The 16,314-nt window shown below is 41.5% G+C and overlaps 2 protein-coding genes across 4 annotated transcripts in view; one reads left to right on the top strand and one right to left on the bottom strand.

Moving 5' to 3' along the window:
- Positions 1–208: 208 nt before the first annotated feature.
- gbx1 (gastrulation brain homeobox 1) lies at positions 209–2,534 on the top strand. Its single transcript, XM_010885918.5, has 2 exons — positions 209–854; positions 1,485–2,534. Exons 1-2 carry the CDS (start codon positions 407–409, stop codon positions 1,997–1,999), a joined length of 963 nt encoding a protein of 320 aa, XP_010884220.1. The 5' UTR covers positions 209–406; the 3' UTR covers positions 2,000–2,534.
- Positions 2,535–10,882: 8,348 nt separating this feature from the next.
- The window catches only part of agap3 (ArfGAP with GTPase domain, ankyrin repeat and PH domain 3), a 146,655-nt gene continuing 141,223 nt past the window's right edge, over positions 10,883–16,314 (bottom strand). For all 3 annotated transcript variants that reach the window (XM_010885899.4, XM_010885907.4, XM_010885889.4), the window contains exons 17-18: positions 14,653–14,908; positions 10,883–14,336 (exon numbers count right to left, since the gene is read on the bottom strand). In XM_010885899.4, coding sequence (XP_010884201.1) covers positions 14,115–14,336; positions 14,653–14,908 — 478 coding nt within the window. In that variant the 3' untranslated portion in view covers positions 10,883–14,114. The remainder of the gene's footprint in view (positions 14,337–14,652; positions 14,909–16,314) is intronic.

Raw genomic sequence — 16,314 nt, 5'->3', positions numbered from 1 at the left:
TCTCTCTCTCTCTCTCTCTCTCACACACACACACACACACTCTCTCTCTCTCTCTGTATAGATGTACGGTGTGTGTGTGTGTGTGTGTGTGTGTGTGTGTGTGAGAGAGAGAGAGAGAGATAAAGAGAGGAGGGCGGAGAGAGAGGGGGAGAGTCAGAGGCGGAGAGCGTGTGTGTTTTATGTCTCAGTATGTGACAAATAGAGAGAGAGGGAGTGGGCACAAAACAAGAAAGCTTCAGATCGCACTAAGCGTTAGGTTTGTCGAGGAGCTGGTTAGTCCACGGGATAATATCAAAGCAAAGGGACATTTAACTTCACTTGACTGTCGAATTGAAGGTTCGACGATTTGTTGAGGACAGAAAGGAGTGTCCGAGTTATCGATAAAGAAGCCACAATTGTTTTCACAATGCAGAGACCGGGCGGCCAAGGGGCGGCGTTTTCGATCGACTCCTTGATAGGAACTCCACAGCCTCGGCCAGGACACCTGCTCTACACCGGCTACCCGATGTTCATGCCGTACAGACCATTAATGATACCACAATCTTTATCTCATTCACATTTACCGTCGGGCATACCTCCTTTGGCACCGTTAGCATCTTTCGCTGGACGTCTTACCAACACATTCTGTGCAAGTTTGGGACAGGGGATGCCGTCCATGGTGGCTCTCACGACAACATTACCAAGTTTCTCGGATCCGCCGGATAATTTCTATCCTCCCCAAGAGCTCCCCGGACCTCGGTTAAGTGCTGATCCTGGAACAAGAAGACAAGAGAGCCCACACTCAGATGATTTGCATGGAAGAGACAAGGGCTCAGACCTACTCAACTTCTCGGAAACTTTTCAAACTATATCAGGTAAACTCACTGCCTATGCCCACGTCCTGTCCATACCCATCCATGGTTTAGACCTAATGTGTAAAACAAGCAAGCACCATTACAATTAAAGTTTGAAATGAATGTTCTGAGCATACGTTGTATCTAAACTATCCTATATACTATCCACCAACACACTGTAGATGCCTGAAAGGGTTATCCCTATGTAGACAAGCTTAACCTTGAATATGATCCAGTTATTTCCCCTAAGGTTTTATTAAATAACACCTCTGCATAACATTTTTAGGGCAAACAAAAATGTAGTAGGATATGCTGAATAGATGAGCTAACTCCTGTAAATAGTAACATTGAATTCAACACATTAAATTATGAATCATTATACTGAACAAAAATTTCGTTATAAGTATATAGGCTAATTTCGACTTTATAAACATGTATGAATGGCACTTGAAATGACAGTTCATTTTCATCTAGGAAAACATAGCAGAATATTTTAGTAGGCCTTTCCTTTTTGGAGGTCTACGTGTGACCAATAGATACCACGAAGACAAGTCTGATTGAAATATATTTAACTTACATTTCCTATATGAAGTTATGTGCTAAACACATATCAGATTCTAATGTGTTTTTTTCTTCATTTATACATTTTAGGTGAGACTAAACTGTACAGCTCTGACGATGAGAAGTTGGACCTGAAATCAGCGGACGCAGCTTGCAGTGACAGAGAGGACAGCTCTGCTGTCGACAGCGAAAATGAAAGCTTCTCGGATGGGAACAACTGTGGTTCTTTATCCCAAAAGAGTAAACTTAAACCCGGGTCACAGGAAGCTCTCCCACCGGGAAGCTCATCGGGAAAGAGCAGGAGGAGACGAACAGCTTTTACAAGTGAGCAGTTACTTGAACTTGAGAAGGAATTTCATTGTAAAAAGTACCTTTCGCTGACCGAACGATCTCAAATAGCACACGCACTTAAACTGAGCGAAGTGCAAGTCAAGATTTGGTTCCAAAATCGTAGGGCCAAATGGAAAAGAATCAAAGCTGGAAACGTCAATAACAGGTCGGGAGAGCCTGTTAGAAACCCCAAAATTGTGGTCCCCATCCCAGTGCACGTCAACAGGTTTGCCGTGAGAAGCCAACATCAACAGATAGAGCAAACAAGGCCATGATGAACTATAATGGTCTAAACTTGAAGAAAAAACTGACGTTCATTCTGACAAGAGAAAGTTCTGGGTTGTTAAATGCATGAAGCACAAAAAGGGGATGATTTATTTTGGTCATCCAGATTACTTTTTACATTTTGTCCTATCACCTGGACAACTGAGGATAATATGTTTTCTCTTCACAGATTAATTAATTTGTTAAATTAGGTTTAGGCCTATTTCGTGTTTTATTTATTGTTTTGTAAATTTGTAAATATAATGTGTCGGCTTACACAGACAGGTAGGCTACTATGAAATGATACTGTACAAATTCTTTTTTAAAATATTTATATAGGGCCCTAAATGTTATGTTTATCATCTGCATGTGCTTTGCTTATTCAGTGAAGCTATTTCAAAGTTATCGTATTTGGTACCGTTTCGTTAATCACATTTTGCATGTACCCTACAAAGTTTTCATTTTGGTAGGCTACTGTAGGAAATGTATTCGCAGCTGTTTGTGGAAAAAAAAAAAAAAGATGTGAAGGAAAATAAATAACCAAACAAGGAATTATTGTAAAGCATATTGACTTAATAAATCAATTTATATTAAAGTTTTATATCTAAATGCATTATTATTGCTGGTTGAGCTATATTTAATCTTTATATTTATATTCGGATATGTCTATATCAGAATATATGTATTTTCTTCTAATTCATAGTTAAAATATCACTAGGAAACTACTTGACATTGGGTTTTAATAGCCTACAAAAATGTTAACTATAACAATAAACAAATAATACAATTAACTGATAATTTATCGAATAATTATGGCAATTGTAACTTATTGTCAATCCCCAAAGTATTATAAATGATAGACCATATAGGCCTATCAATAAAAAATAACACGATTACAATGGTATTTTAGTCATTAATGTCCAGATTGTATTGATTTCAAATAGTAAGCTTGGCAAGTATATTCAAATAATTCAGTATATATATATATATATATATATATATATATATATATATATATATATATATATATATATATATATATACTGTAATATCTAGCATGAACTTAAAGATGTTGCACATTGTTTGCCAAGCTGATTTAGGCCCAAAGACAAAACAACTTAAGAGAGAGCTTTGGCTACACAACTAACCTAAATCATATGCCACTTCAGTTATGCAGTCCAGCAGTTCTCCTTATTTATATGCGTTGATGATAGCTACATTCAAATATGTTCTCATTAAGCAGTCAAGAGAGAATAAAGGGAGAGAAGAGAAGAGGGTTGTGTGACTGGAAGCAGCAGTCATTTATCTCTCTTTAGGGGGCCATGTTGTCTCAAGGTGGAGTGATGGATCCCCATTAGAACGGTCATATTCTACACGTCGTAATGAACTTCAACATCAATCACTGTAAGACCAGACCGAACCAGACAAGGGAGGGTAACAATTGAACAGTGTGTGTATCTGTTATTTATGCCAGCGAGTCTCTACTCAAGAATTGCCTACAGAGAAAAGTTGTTTTCATGTGGATGTAATTCATTTGATACCCAAGTTGGTCAATTTCCGTCTATTTCAAATCCAAGATCCAGTCATAAGAGGTACAAAGATTATACATAAAAAGTAGTTAATAGTTGTAATGGGTATTCCAGTAAAACCCATATGTTGAAATATTTTAGGCTACGTGTAGACTATATGGTTGGTAAAATTGTACAGCCGCTTCAAGAGCCTATCCGACATTTGTATTTATTTTTCTGTATTATAGCCTACTTTTATTTTAGCAGGTGGTCACGCTAAAAAAACATATGGGTTTGTTTGTTTATAGATTTACCCTAGATTTTATTTGAGGACTAGCCTACTCCACGTTCCACACATCAAGGAAATTAGCAAGCGCGATATTTGTATCAATAAATTAGGCAAATTAGCTACACCTGTTTTTGCATTTGCTGCTCTCACGTTGAAGTCATCTTAATTATTACGACCAACATTCCGTATATCGGCAACGGAAATACATGATCAGACACGATGACAATATTTAGGCCAAACGACATCGAAAATAATAAAAAACACATTTGCATAAAAGTTAGCAAATTAATCTGCAAGACCTGTTGAAGAGATTTCCCATTTTCCACCTGAGTTTTTCGAAGGCTCTTTTTTTAGCCTACTTGCTCCTTCGATTAGGAAGAGAATGTTTGGTTTGTCGTGCGTAGGTGCTAATGACGGGAGCTGTTGGCGCGCGGATGCAGTAACTTAGTGAGCTAGTTTTATTGAAGAAAACACCATGCTACATGGAATGTTATGTTACAAAGAAATTAATTTACCTGATCAAAAATATTCTTTCAATGTTTTGTAGCACAACAGGACTGTGTTGATACCAAAGGGTACTTGAGGTTATGGTGCTCGACTTGTAAGCTCATCCACTTCCGATATCCTTCGTCGTCCTGTCCATATATTTCTTCCTCAAAGCAATTAAGTTATTACACGGCAGTAGGGATTTCGTTTATGCTTCATTTAGGGTGCCTGACATTTTTTTATAAGGATAGGCTGTGCCAAACATCAAGTTCTAATTTTTTGCGCATGTGCGTTTCCAAATAGATTATTTTGAACGGTTGCCAAATCGGACTTGCATGATCCTTTAACTTTTATAAACCAAGACATTATTTAACTGAACATGATACATTCTGTAGGCTAGAGATGCTACCTTTCAGGCTGGGGAGAGTCCATGATCAGAAAGTCCGTCCTCTGAAGCACATATGACTTTCTGTCAGCACTGTTTGCTAAGCCAGGGAGCAGTCTTGAACCACTGCACCTGGTAGAGAACACTCCTCCATGATCAAGCTTGCAGGTGACTGAGCGGTACCAGGAATACCTTGGGGGTGATGTGGCAAAAAAATCCTGACCACTCCTCCCCATAACCCCGAATAGAGCCAATTGCACAGTCTGAATGCCATAACCAAGATCAGAACCTGGGTGGTATGCATCGCCTAGACAGCTGCACCAGTTCAGAAGTATTAATCAGGTTGACATCAGCCTCAAATAAATGGAGTGGTAGCTGAATCTCTACCTAATATCCTTTGAGAAAAACATTTTAGCATGCAATTGAACTGAACATTAATGATTAAGAGCATGTCATATTTGAGAACCATAGCTTATAACCATGGTTAATGTTATGGGCCTTAGTCAGAACCAAAAAATAATGTGTGTATTTTTTTCATGAGCCAACTTGTGTAACATTTCCCTTTACCAACCATGACAATGCATAATAATTTTTGAAGTCATGCGTCAAGATTGTGACACTGGGATGGTGATGTAAGAATGGATGTTACTGGGCCTCCTGATGGAAGGTTTATAATGCTCATAAGAGCTGACTATGGCTGGATTTTAAGTAGATGACATAGTACCAGAGTGTTAAGGCTATTTCAGACAAGGTGAGCTTATAGACAATTAAACAACAACAAATCATAACCAAATGGTATAATACACTTATTACATGAGTTCTCAAGGGATTGGGACATTCCCTGTCTGTGGATGTTTGGGAGATAATAGGTCTTTTGTGACCCGGGAATCTGTGAACATATCTGAAGAGTATAATGTCCAATTGCTTATGTTCCACTATCCCTGCTGGTACTGTGCTGGGCATAATGCAAGTGTTTCCTGTTGATGTCATAGTACACATGTCTAACCACAGCACCATACTAATTAGTACATCATTAAATACTTAAATCACTAATTAACATATACATGTCTATGAGACCTAAGTCTCTTGCGCAACCGAGATAATCACATCCCTCTCAATGAGAGTGAAGTCTGTTACACAGCGCCTTCAGAAAGTATTCAGACCCTTTCACTGTCTTCGCATGGCGTTCTTTTATAGATGTGTAATTGATTTATTTTTCTTTTGCTATCAATCAACACTTAATACCCCATAATGAAAAAGGAAAAACAAGTTTAAAATGTGTGCCAATTTATATACAAATAATATACACTCACCTAAAGGATTATTAGGAACACCTGTTCAATTTCTCATTAATGCAATTATCTAATCAATCAATCACATGGCAGTTGCTTCAATGCATTTAGGGGTGTGGTCCTGGTAATGACAATCTCCAAACTGAATGTCAGAATGGGAAAGAAATGTGATTTAAGCAATTTTGAGCGTGGCATGGTTGTTGGTGCCAGACGGGCTGGTCTGAGTATTTCACAATCTGCTCAGTTACTAGGATTTTCACGCACAACCATTTCTAGGGTTTACAAAGAATGGTGTGAAAAGGGAAAAACATCCAGTATGCAGCAGTCCTGTGGGCGAAAATGCCTTGTTGATGATAGAGGTCAGAGGAGAATGGGCCAACTGATTCAAGCTGATGAAATAACCACTCGTTACAACCGAGGTATGCAGCAAAGCATTTGTGAAGCCACAACACTCACAACCTTGAGGTGGATGGGCTACAACAGCAGAAGACCCCACAGGGTACCACTCATCTCCACTACAAATAGGAGAAATTAGACAGTTGAAGACTGGAAGAATGTTGCCTGGTCTGATGAGTCTCGATTTCTGTTGAGACAGTCAGATGGTGGAGTCAGAATTTGGTGTAAACAGAATGAGAACATGGATCCATCATGCCTTGTTACCACTGTGCAGGCTGGTGGTGGTGGTGTAATGGTGTGGGGGATGTTTTCTTGGCACAAATTAGGCCCCTTAGTGCCAATTGGGCATCGTTTAAATGCCACGGCCTACCTGAGCATTGTTTCTGACCATGTCCATCCCTTTATGACCACCATATACCCATCCTCTGATGGCTACTTCCAGCAGGATAATGCACCATGTCACAAAGCTCGAATCATTTCAAATTGGTTTCTTGAACATGACAATGAGTTCACTGTACTGAAATGGCCCCCACAGTCACCAGATCTCAACCCAATAGAGCGTCTTTGGGATGTGGTGGAACGGGAGCTTCGTGCCCTGGATGTGCATCCCACAAATCTCCATCAACTGCAAGATGCTATCCTATCAATATGGGCCAACATTTCTAAAGAATGCTTTCAGCACCTTGTTGAATCAATGCCACATAGAATTAAGGCAGTTCTGAAGGCGAAAGGGGGTCAAACACAGTATTAGTATGGTGTTCCTAATAATCCTTTAGGTGAGTGTATAATCAGTTTTTCCCATTCTTTTTTTAGTTCCTCTCAATCACTTCCAGATTAGACGGGGAGCATCCGTGAGCTGCGATCTTCATGTCTTCCCTCAGATGTTAAATGGGGTTCACTTCTGGGCTTTGGCTGGGCCACCCAAGGGATTTTCACAGACTTGTCCCTTTGTCGTGCTGAAAGATAAATCTTTGCACCAGCTTGAGGTTCTGTGTACTCTTGGTCTGGTTTTCTTTACGAACCTCTCTGTATTTGGGTCCACTGTTCCTCATCACAATCCTGACAAGTCTCCCAGTCCCTTTTGCCGGAAATGATCCCCATAACATGAAGCTACACTAATCATGCTTCAACATGGGCATGGTATTAGCAAGTGAGGAGCAATACCTTGTTTCGCCAGACGTAGCGCTTGGCATTCAGGGCTAACAGTTTGGTTTGGGTCTCATCAGACCAGATAATCTTTTTCCTCATGCAATCAGAGTCCTGAATAAAAAGCATGTCAAAAATGCCCTTCATTCAGGAGTGTCTTCAATCTAGCTACTCTACCAGTCTCGATTGATGAACTGCTGCAGATATGGTTGTCCTTCTTGCAGATTCTCTCAGTTTTGCAGAAAAGCTCTGAAACTCTGTCATTGGCCACATCCCTGACAAAGGCCTTTCTTGCTGGCCTGCTTAATTTGGCCAGCTCTATGAAGTCTTAATGGCTCCAAACTTCTTTAATTTCACATTTGTTGAGCCCACAATGCTCTTGGGAATTTTCAGTGCCATAGCAATTTGTTTATAATCTTCTCCAGATCTATGCCTTCACAAATTATATCTCAAATTATAGATCTACTGAAAGTTTATTGGACTTCATGACTTGGTTTTTGCTCTCATGTACATTGTGAAGTATAGGACTTTGTCTAATCAATTGAATTTCCCACAGGTGGAATCCAATCAAGTTCTAGAGACATCTAAAGAGTGAAAGGACACAGGATGCTCAATTTGGAGTGTTATGAAAAAGGATCTGAGTAATTATGTATGAGATATTTCCGTTTTTCATTTTCAATAAATTGGCACTCATTTTAAAAACAGTGTTTTTGGTTTTGTCATTATGAGGAATTTTGTGTAAATTGATTTAAAAATATATATATAATCAATTATAAAATGTTGAAACGGTGAAGCGGTCTACTTTCCAAAGGCACTGTACATGGACTAGAAGACTGTCTTACTTCTTGGAATTTCAGCATCACCAACAGTTCTGTTCTTATATGTTCCTAGATAGACGCACACAGACCCAGCCCTTCTGTATGCCCAGACCAGTGCCCTGATGTCCTGGGAGGGTCTTTATTTCAGATGCCCCCCTCACCATCTCCAAGCGTGATATATGGGCAGATGCATCAAATCGCACAAGATAAACAAGCGCTGAGTTTCATCAGGGCCATCATAGCTTTAATTTGGCTGCCTAATGAGTCAGATCTATTGGCGGAGATAAGAGTTGTCAGAGGCCCGGCTCTAATGAATTTCTTGCCACTTGTAATCAAGGTTGCCTGTCTGAGGGAGGATGATTAATGGAACCCTGGAGGATTCCCTCGGCCCTCAGCCTTCATTACAGCTAATGCATTCTCAGGCAAATTACCAGTGGAGAAACTAAATGCACGAGCATGAGCCAAGGGGGGCAAAAAGATAGGGATGGAGTGAGGGTCTAGAGAGGAGGGAGAGAGAAGTGGAAGAAAGAGATGTTAGGGGGAGAGGTGGGAAAAGAGAGATGGAGAGAAGAGGAGAGTTATGAAGTGAAGAAAGGAGGAGGAAGAGTGATATGTCCCAAGATCCTTTGATCGTGAAGATGAGCATGGAATAACAGATATATGAGGGCAGGTCAGAAATGACAGGACAGAACATGAACTGTAGGTTACTTCTGGTCATACATAATTGGAGGGGTATACGTGGACATTCAATTGGTTGTCATATAATAAAGGCCAAAGGGTTAACCCTAGTTCATATCTGTTAATGTTGTCTTCTATGGCCAGGGACAGATCTGGGACAACATCAGAAAGGGATGCCACAAGGCTAATAGGTGACATAGTAGGACAAGGGTCAGGTAAGGATTCAATCATGAAGACTCCAAGAGGACTAACGCCATGACACCTTCAACAAACACACTGAAGTCAGTATGTTAACAAATACCATTATTGGTTTATAACTGAGGCCTTTTATTTTCAGTAATTAAACTGTAATTAAACAAGAGTGGTTGCAATAAGCAGATTTCCTTTCATTTGAAAATAATTAAGTATTGAAAGTGTCATTCAAATTGGCAACCATACATAATAGGCTATAGTGAAACAATTTGCACAGCAAACAATGAAAACAATTACCTTATGAGTAGGTAGTGAAACACTTCATGGACATTTAAAATTAATGTTTGCAAATATGTTCTTGTCAGGTGTTTGTGTAGCCATCCATCAGCTGAAAACCCTCCTCTGCAATCTGGTAGGTGATTTGTCTGAGCCAAGGTGGGCGGCACAGAACCCTCCTCTGTGTTTAGCTACCTCCTATGCAATAACAAAACAGGGGTTTGTTTAGTGGGGCAAAAACATTTAATTGAAGTGAGACAATTAGGTTTTACCCGCAATCCCCCAACGATAAGCCGGGCAGTGCAGGTGGAATCATCACGCTGTCAGATGGAATGCAGTAGTCCACGTTGCCTTTGTTCACCAAGTTGGGCCGCTGACTCACTGTAGAGGCTACTCAACAAAGTAGCATGATAATGTTTGTATGTGTTTATGGGTGCTGTTTATGGGTGCTGTGCGCACGTGCTGAAACAAACGGAGAGAGAAGCGCCGAGCCCCCCGGATTTGCTGAGGGCAGTTAAGCTGAAAATAAGGAGTGGATTAGTGGTGTGCTCTGACTCTGCTAAACACTGAGACCTTTCACTTTTCCATGCAGCGTCCTGCTGCCTGTCCTGCTGTCTGACACTAAGCCCAGCTCTTTATCTTCTTCCTTACTGAGAGGCTACAGGGGGCCGGGGGGGTCATGAGAAAGAGGTAGGAATCTTCTGAGCCTTGCTCTCTGCAACGCTCCGGTACCTCTCAAAACATTAGTAACAAAGATATGCATGAAACCCACTAATACCGACGGGCTGTCCTCACTGTCCACACTGACACAGTATCTCACCTGTGGGTAGAAGGGATGTCACCGGATCGGACTGAATGATGCTGGATCATGGCACCTTGGTACCGATGCTGGACATGAGGACGGATAAATGATGTCGCCACCTCTCATACACATCAATGTACATTATATCACCCGGACAATTAGATAGTGGATGCGCTTGTGGAAGGGAGAAAAATATCAGTTTGCTAGTACATACACGTATATTCCCTGTGGCAACTCGACAGCAGAAGAAATGTAGCATGGGATGATATTTAAACTCTGTAGAAGTGAAACCAAAATGGGTTAAGTTTTAGCTTAAAGGTGAAGGATATTATTAAATCAGAAGGTTGAGTTCAGGTTTTTATTCTGAATGGTTAAAACTGAATAAGGTGAATGCTGAAAATGCAACCCCTCTGACCTGAAGTCTGCAGTGTAAATGCTCATCTACCACCCCAACATCTTAACAAGGCTAATATTTAATAGGTTATCAATGTAGCCCTTTATGGACAGCATCTTAACATGTTGCCAGATCCATACTTAATGGTACCTGCACAATTATCATGTCCTGCCAAAAACTTAGTACGAGAAAGGGCTGCATACATTATGTAAAAAAAGAGACACATTTGAAACATTTTGTTATTTCCCAAATCCAGGAAAGGCTACATTGTTTTATTGGAGTGTTTGATGAATAGGTCAACAGTCAGCCAAGCATCCTAGCACACACATAACCCTTTACGCTTTGTTTCACGTTCTGAGCGTATAGAGAAGAAAATAAAATAGGAAAATTCAACAAAAAACAAACAATATTTACATACTGCATTATAAATATGTCAAATGTACATCATTATACACAAAGTACCTCAAATGTTCAGATAATCTAGATTAATTGGCTACATTAACAAAGGCAGCCCAATTCTGATCTTTTACATTAATTAATGTTTTGACCGACAAGATCAGCTATTGGGCAAAAAAAAATCAAATTGGGGTGTCAGTGTGAACACACTCATAGAGACCTAACCACAGTACCTAAAATATTCTTAAAAAATTAACATACCAAATTAAGGTTTACAAGTCAGTGACCATGAATAAGAAATGTTTCAATTTTTTGTCTTGGAGAGTGTCTGGTCATAGAGGATCTTGGACCAATATCTACATCCGGGGAGTATCCGAAAATGGTAACCAACTTCCTTCACAGTGGTTCTGACTGGCTCCCACACAGAGCTCAGGTCAGAAGGAAAGCACTATTTAGGACAATAGGTGCATTATCAGAAGAGCCCCTGTCTTTGGGGGAAAACATTTTGCTTAGGATAACGTTGATATATTAAGCTAATGGTAAGAGTACTGGGGAACGGCTATATTACAAGAGTGAATAGAGTCCTATGGCATGAGATAAGGATATACCTAAAAGTCTATTAGGAAACATATCTACTAACTTATCAGACATACCTTGAGAGGTACGGAGAATTCTTTCAAATAACGATGATGGTTCCATGGAGGTTTATACACATACTATACACAAGAGGGGAAAACACCAACCTGTCAATGTACCGTTATAACTTAAGGCTGTATATAAGCTCTGTTGACCACCAGTCTAAATGTCATTTGGTTGAATCATAGGGCCAAGTCCAGTACAACACAAATTAACCTGTATTTGACATGTTTTCTGCATCTTGTTATTCTGGCTTCAAACACTACAAATACTGATAGAACACAGCGGGTAAAGCTGGTTTTAGTTACGTCTTTACAAACAGGTTGTATTGCAGTTGTACTGACATTCTCTCAAACGGTTTCAGCTACTTGCGAATCAACAAAACCATGTAAAAAAATCTACCCAGGTTAATATAAAGAGCCTTTGCCCTGTAAACATAAACACTGCAATAGTAAACCTAAGGACCAGAAAACTGGGTTTAAATATCAAACCCAAAAATGTAAGGAGAGTAAGAAAAAAAGATGTCTAGACTTTATACCAATACCACTTGAGTATTTCTGTTGTCAAAGTCCCTCCTCCATCTTGTCTTGTCATATGTCCCGTGCTGATGTATTCATATGATGTTACCATGATGAGTTCCAATAAAGTAATAAGTCATTTGTTTGTTCTCTCAATCCCTTCTTGACCCTTTCAGTCCCTCAACATTTTGACACTTCAGAGTACTTTGTCAGGTCCCTTAAATACGAGTTAGGGGTTGGATGGGTGGTTAAAGTCACGTCAGTCAGATAGGAAATGAGGGAAAGATTCTACTCCAGAAGTCAAAGTTAACCCACACTGTTTCAAGATCAGTCTAATAGGAGGTGAAGCTATTGTTATAGAGGTCTGCAGACTTGAAAACACATTTCCACTCCCAACACTTGTTTTACATTTCTCTGTATTTTGTCTTCAATACAGATTTACCCAGTCACTAGCTTGCTCTTTTGTCCACTCACAAACACATGCACCACCCATGCACCACACACACACACACACACACACACTCACACTCACACACACACAGCAATTTCCCCAAGATTAACTTTTTTTTAATCTAGTAAATATTCTACAATAATTCTAGGAATTGTCCAGCCAGGGCATTCTGCTTTACGTACCAGACAGTTCAATGCTACAACAGAATTCATAATATCATGGTTGCCAATATAGAGGGCTTTGGCAACCGGATAACAAATATTCCATTATGCCTGTAGAAATGTTAACGCAGGGTCATGTGATCTTTGTCAAATAATTATCAACACTCTTTAAACCCGTCAGAAAATTACTCCAACAAAAGATGTCTTAATGATACAATTTCCTTCTTTCAATCATCCCTGTGAATGATTTCTGATTGAAGAGGCATCTTTACAAAAACCATTCAGCAAGATGCTCATAAAACAGACCCATTAATTCCGTACAATCATGGATGATTTGCAAGAGGAACATGATCAGGATGGAAGAAGAAAGATTCACTTTATGATTTTCCCAAAACTCTTACATTGTGCAATCATCCCTTAAACGATATAAACCATTTGCCCATATGTAAAATATTTCATTTTTTTTTGCCCTTCAGCTAGACATGCTTTGCTTTTGCATGTGAATGGCATGACAACAGTTTGATAGCTTCATAGTACTAATAATAGATCGCTCAAATAGCACCTTACTAAATCTGAAATTGGTGGTGCATGGTGGATCATGATGTAACGAAATTACACCAAAGAACGTCTGAAGTAAGTTTCTTTCCTGTGTGACTACGCGTGATACCACCTAGAAAGCGCTGTTCATCAAACAGGAATTTCCTTTTGAGTATCTAAAGCAAATTGTGTTGCAAAGGTGTTACCTTTCACTATATACAGTAGGCATGGAAGCATAAATGGAGGGAATCACTCATTTCATATCCGTACATTAAAAAACAGTTTGGCTCTAACAGAGGAAGACATGAAAGGAAACGTTCAAGTATAAAAACAAACTATTTTAGCAGGGGTGTGATGAACGGCAAATGTCCAAACAATAAAAAAAAAAATGATCTTGAGCCATTCATTTGGTTGATGCTTAACAATAAAAAAAAAGCTTTAAAGCTGATCATGATCATTTCTGAAAGAGATACCCCTCTGTGCCGACGAGAAGAATAACATCAAATACAATGCACCCCCCAGCCCTCACCGTCAGCGTCCTGGGATGTATCCTCCCTGTCCGTTGCGCCAAACAAACCCTTCAGTCACTCAGTCTGGGTTACAGAGTAAGAAGCAGGAGAGCAGGAGAACGGGGGAAGGGGAGAGCAGGAGGACGGGGGGAGGGGAGAGCAGTGTGGTCAGTGGGGAGTCTAAGGGAACACAGTGGGCACGTTTAGCGGTGTTGGCGATCCGTGAGTACGGTCCAACCCCGGTCCACTCCAGGTCCTACATGATACTGACACTGCGGTTGAGCTCGCCCAGGGCGTTGTTGTTGTTGACGTTGGGGTTCCTGCTGCCGGCGCTGGGGGCCGTCCCGCTGCCGCTGACGGGGTCATTGGGGCAGCCGTGCTGGAGGAGGATGTCGACACACTCCTGGCTGCCCGCCCGCCTGGCGCAGGCTAGAGGCGTCTGGCCGCGCGCGTCCCGGCTCTTCACGTCTACGCCGTACTGATGGGACAGGACGGGGAGAGAACATGTCACCACAGTTTCCCAGTACTTCATAGCACAGCGTTTGTGGTACTTAATTGCACTATTCTTTGTGGATCGCAAAAAGAAAAAAATTATCCGCGTAAACTATTCACAAGCCATCTTCTGCGTGGAATGTTGCATTTAAACTAAACATAGGACTCCTGGAACTGCTGTGAACATTCGCGCCTCCAATAAGTTGCACTGTCTTTAGTGCTATTTAACTTCCATCCAACGTGGGAGGTGCCATCGTCATAGTCGTTAGCGACTGGCCCCTCTAGAAAACCAACCGACTCACCCAGATGAGGAGCTGAGTGATGACCACGTTGGCCATGGCGCAGGAAAGGTGCAGGGCAGTGCGTCCATCCCCGTCGCCGTACGTCTCGTTGACCTCCTCCTTGGTGCCGTGGGCCAGCAGCAGAACCACAAGCCTCAGGTCGTCCTCCACCACGGCCCGGAGCAGCTGCTGGCCCAGGGGCACATCAGACTGGGGGAGATCCACCACGAAGCGCTTCTGCTCATACTTAGCCCGGATCCAACGCTCCCTCTCCTCTCTGGAACACGGAGGGTTAAAGAGGGTCAGTCAAGTTAGGGGCCGAAATACATGGGAGAACAATAATAGTCATTCAAACGGGATTCCATTTGAAGCCATTTTATTTTAATTTGTCAAATGAAGCTATGCTAGTCATTCATAAAGGACCTTTCTTGATCAAGGGGTTCAGGGTCCAAAGAAATGCAGGCACGTTTTGAAGTATAAAGCTCTGGAACGAATTAAGAGACCACTGCACCTTTTTATTTCCTTTCCAAAACAGTTGGAAAGGAAGGTTTTGAGTGGGGAACGGAAGTTTCTAAATTAAGAGACCACCGCAAATTGAACGCTTTAGTTCCTCACTCAAAACTTTCCTTTTCAGCTTTTTTGGAAAAGGAAAGAAAAAGTGGTCTCTTAAATTTGTTCCAGAGCTGTATGTATTTGGCTGTACTCACTGGTTCTAGACCGCTTTACCACTGCAGTGTGATGTTCAAGGAACATTCCTAACCGTCACGCCTTATCTAAAGGATGTGTGCTGGGTAATAGGGAGCGTAGTCTAGCCCGGCAGTGCCAGGACACTGAGGATGAAAGGGATCACTGGAGGGGCCAGATGCTGAAGCTGTAAACCCACCTCCGCTGATAATCGTCTGCAGCAGGAGGGTAAGAGTCTAGCCAGCTATCAAAAGGTTACACATTGTGAACAGCTTCTCTGCTCTGGACAATACCAGAGAAGGGGACATGTTTTTATCAGCGCTGTCAGCCGTCAGTCTGAACTGGATAGCTGGAGGATCCCCCACAAAGGAGTCTTCCAGCGCCTGGGCCTTGGCCTCCCCTGGGGTGCCCTGGATGTGAAGCCAATCGATGGGCCTGAATGGCAGCCAGAGATGGGGACTGGAGCTGGGGCTGGGCAGGCCAGAGAATGGAGAAGAGGAAAGAGGGTCCCATCTCCATCCATTCCCCGCCAGTCAGAACTTTATCTCCCTATCGCCTTCCGCAATCTTCACCTATCTCTTCTTTTCTCGTTTTTTTTCCCTCCCACACACAAACCGTCGAACCTTCCAAATAACGTAAAAAAAAAAAATCAAAAATAGATCCAAAATCTAAATCAATAGTGTGAATGGCTGGGCATGCTCAGTGTGGCTGTGACCCCATGAACTGTCATGCAGGGTGATAAGGGGAGTAGAAAGGGGCTGTTGTTTGGGTGTCTGGGTGAGTGACAGAGAGAAGAGGGCTCATACTGATAGGGCCAAACAACTTTGTCGCCAGCTGGAGTGACAACGCTCCCACAGGACTGCCCGTGGGTCTGCATGGACGCTAACGTCACGTCAACCGGCTCACTATCAGGCAGACGTGTAATTCACCTCAATTGCAAATAGCTTGTTGCAATCCATCGCGTGGACACAACACCATCTGACGGAAGACGGACGTGTT

This window comes from Esox lucius, chromosome 3 (assembly GCF_011004845.1).
Source record: "Esox lucius isolate fEsoLuc1 chromosome 3, fEsoLuc1.pri, whole genome shotgun sequence".
Taxonomy (NCBI): Eukaryota; Metazoa; Chordata; class Actinopteri; order Esociformes; family Esocidae; genus Esox; species Esox lucius.
The sequence above is the reverse complement of the archived record's forward strand: the minus strand, read 5'-3'. Positions and strand labels throughout refer to the sequence as shown.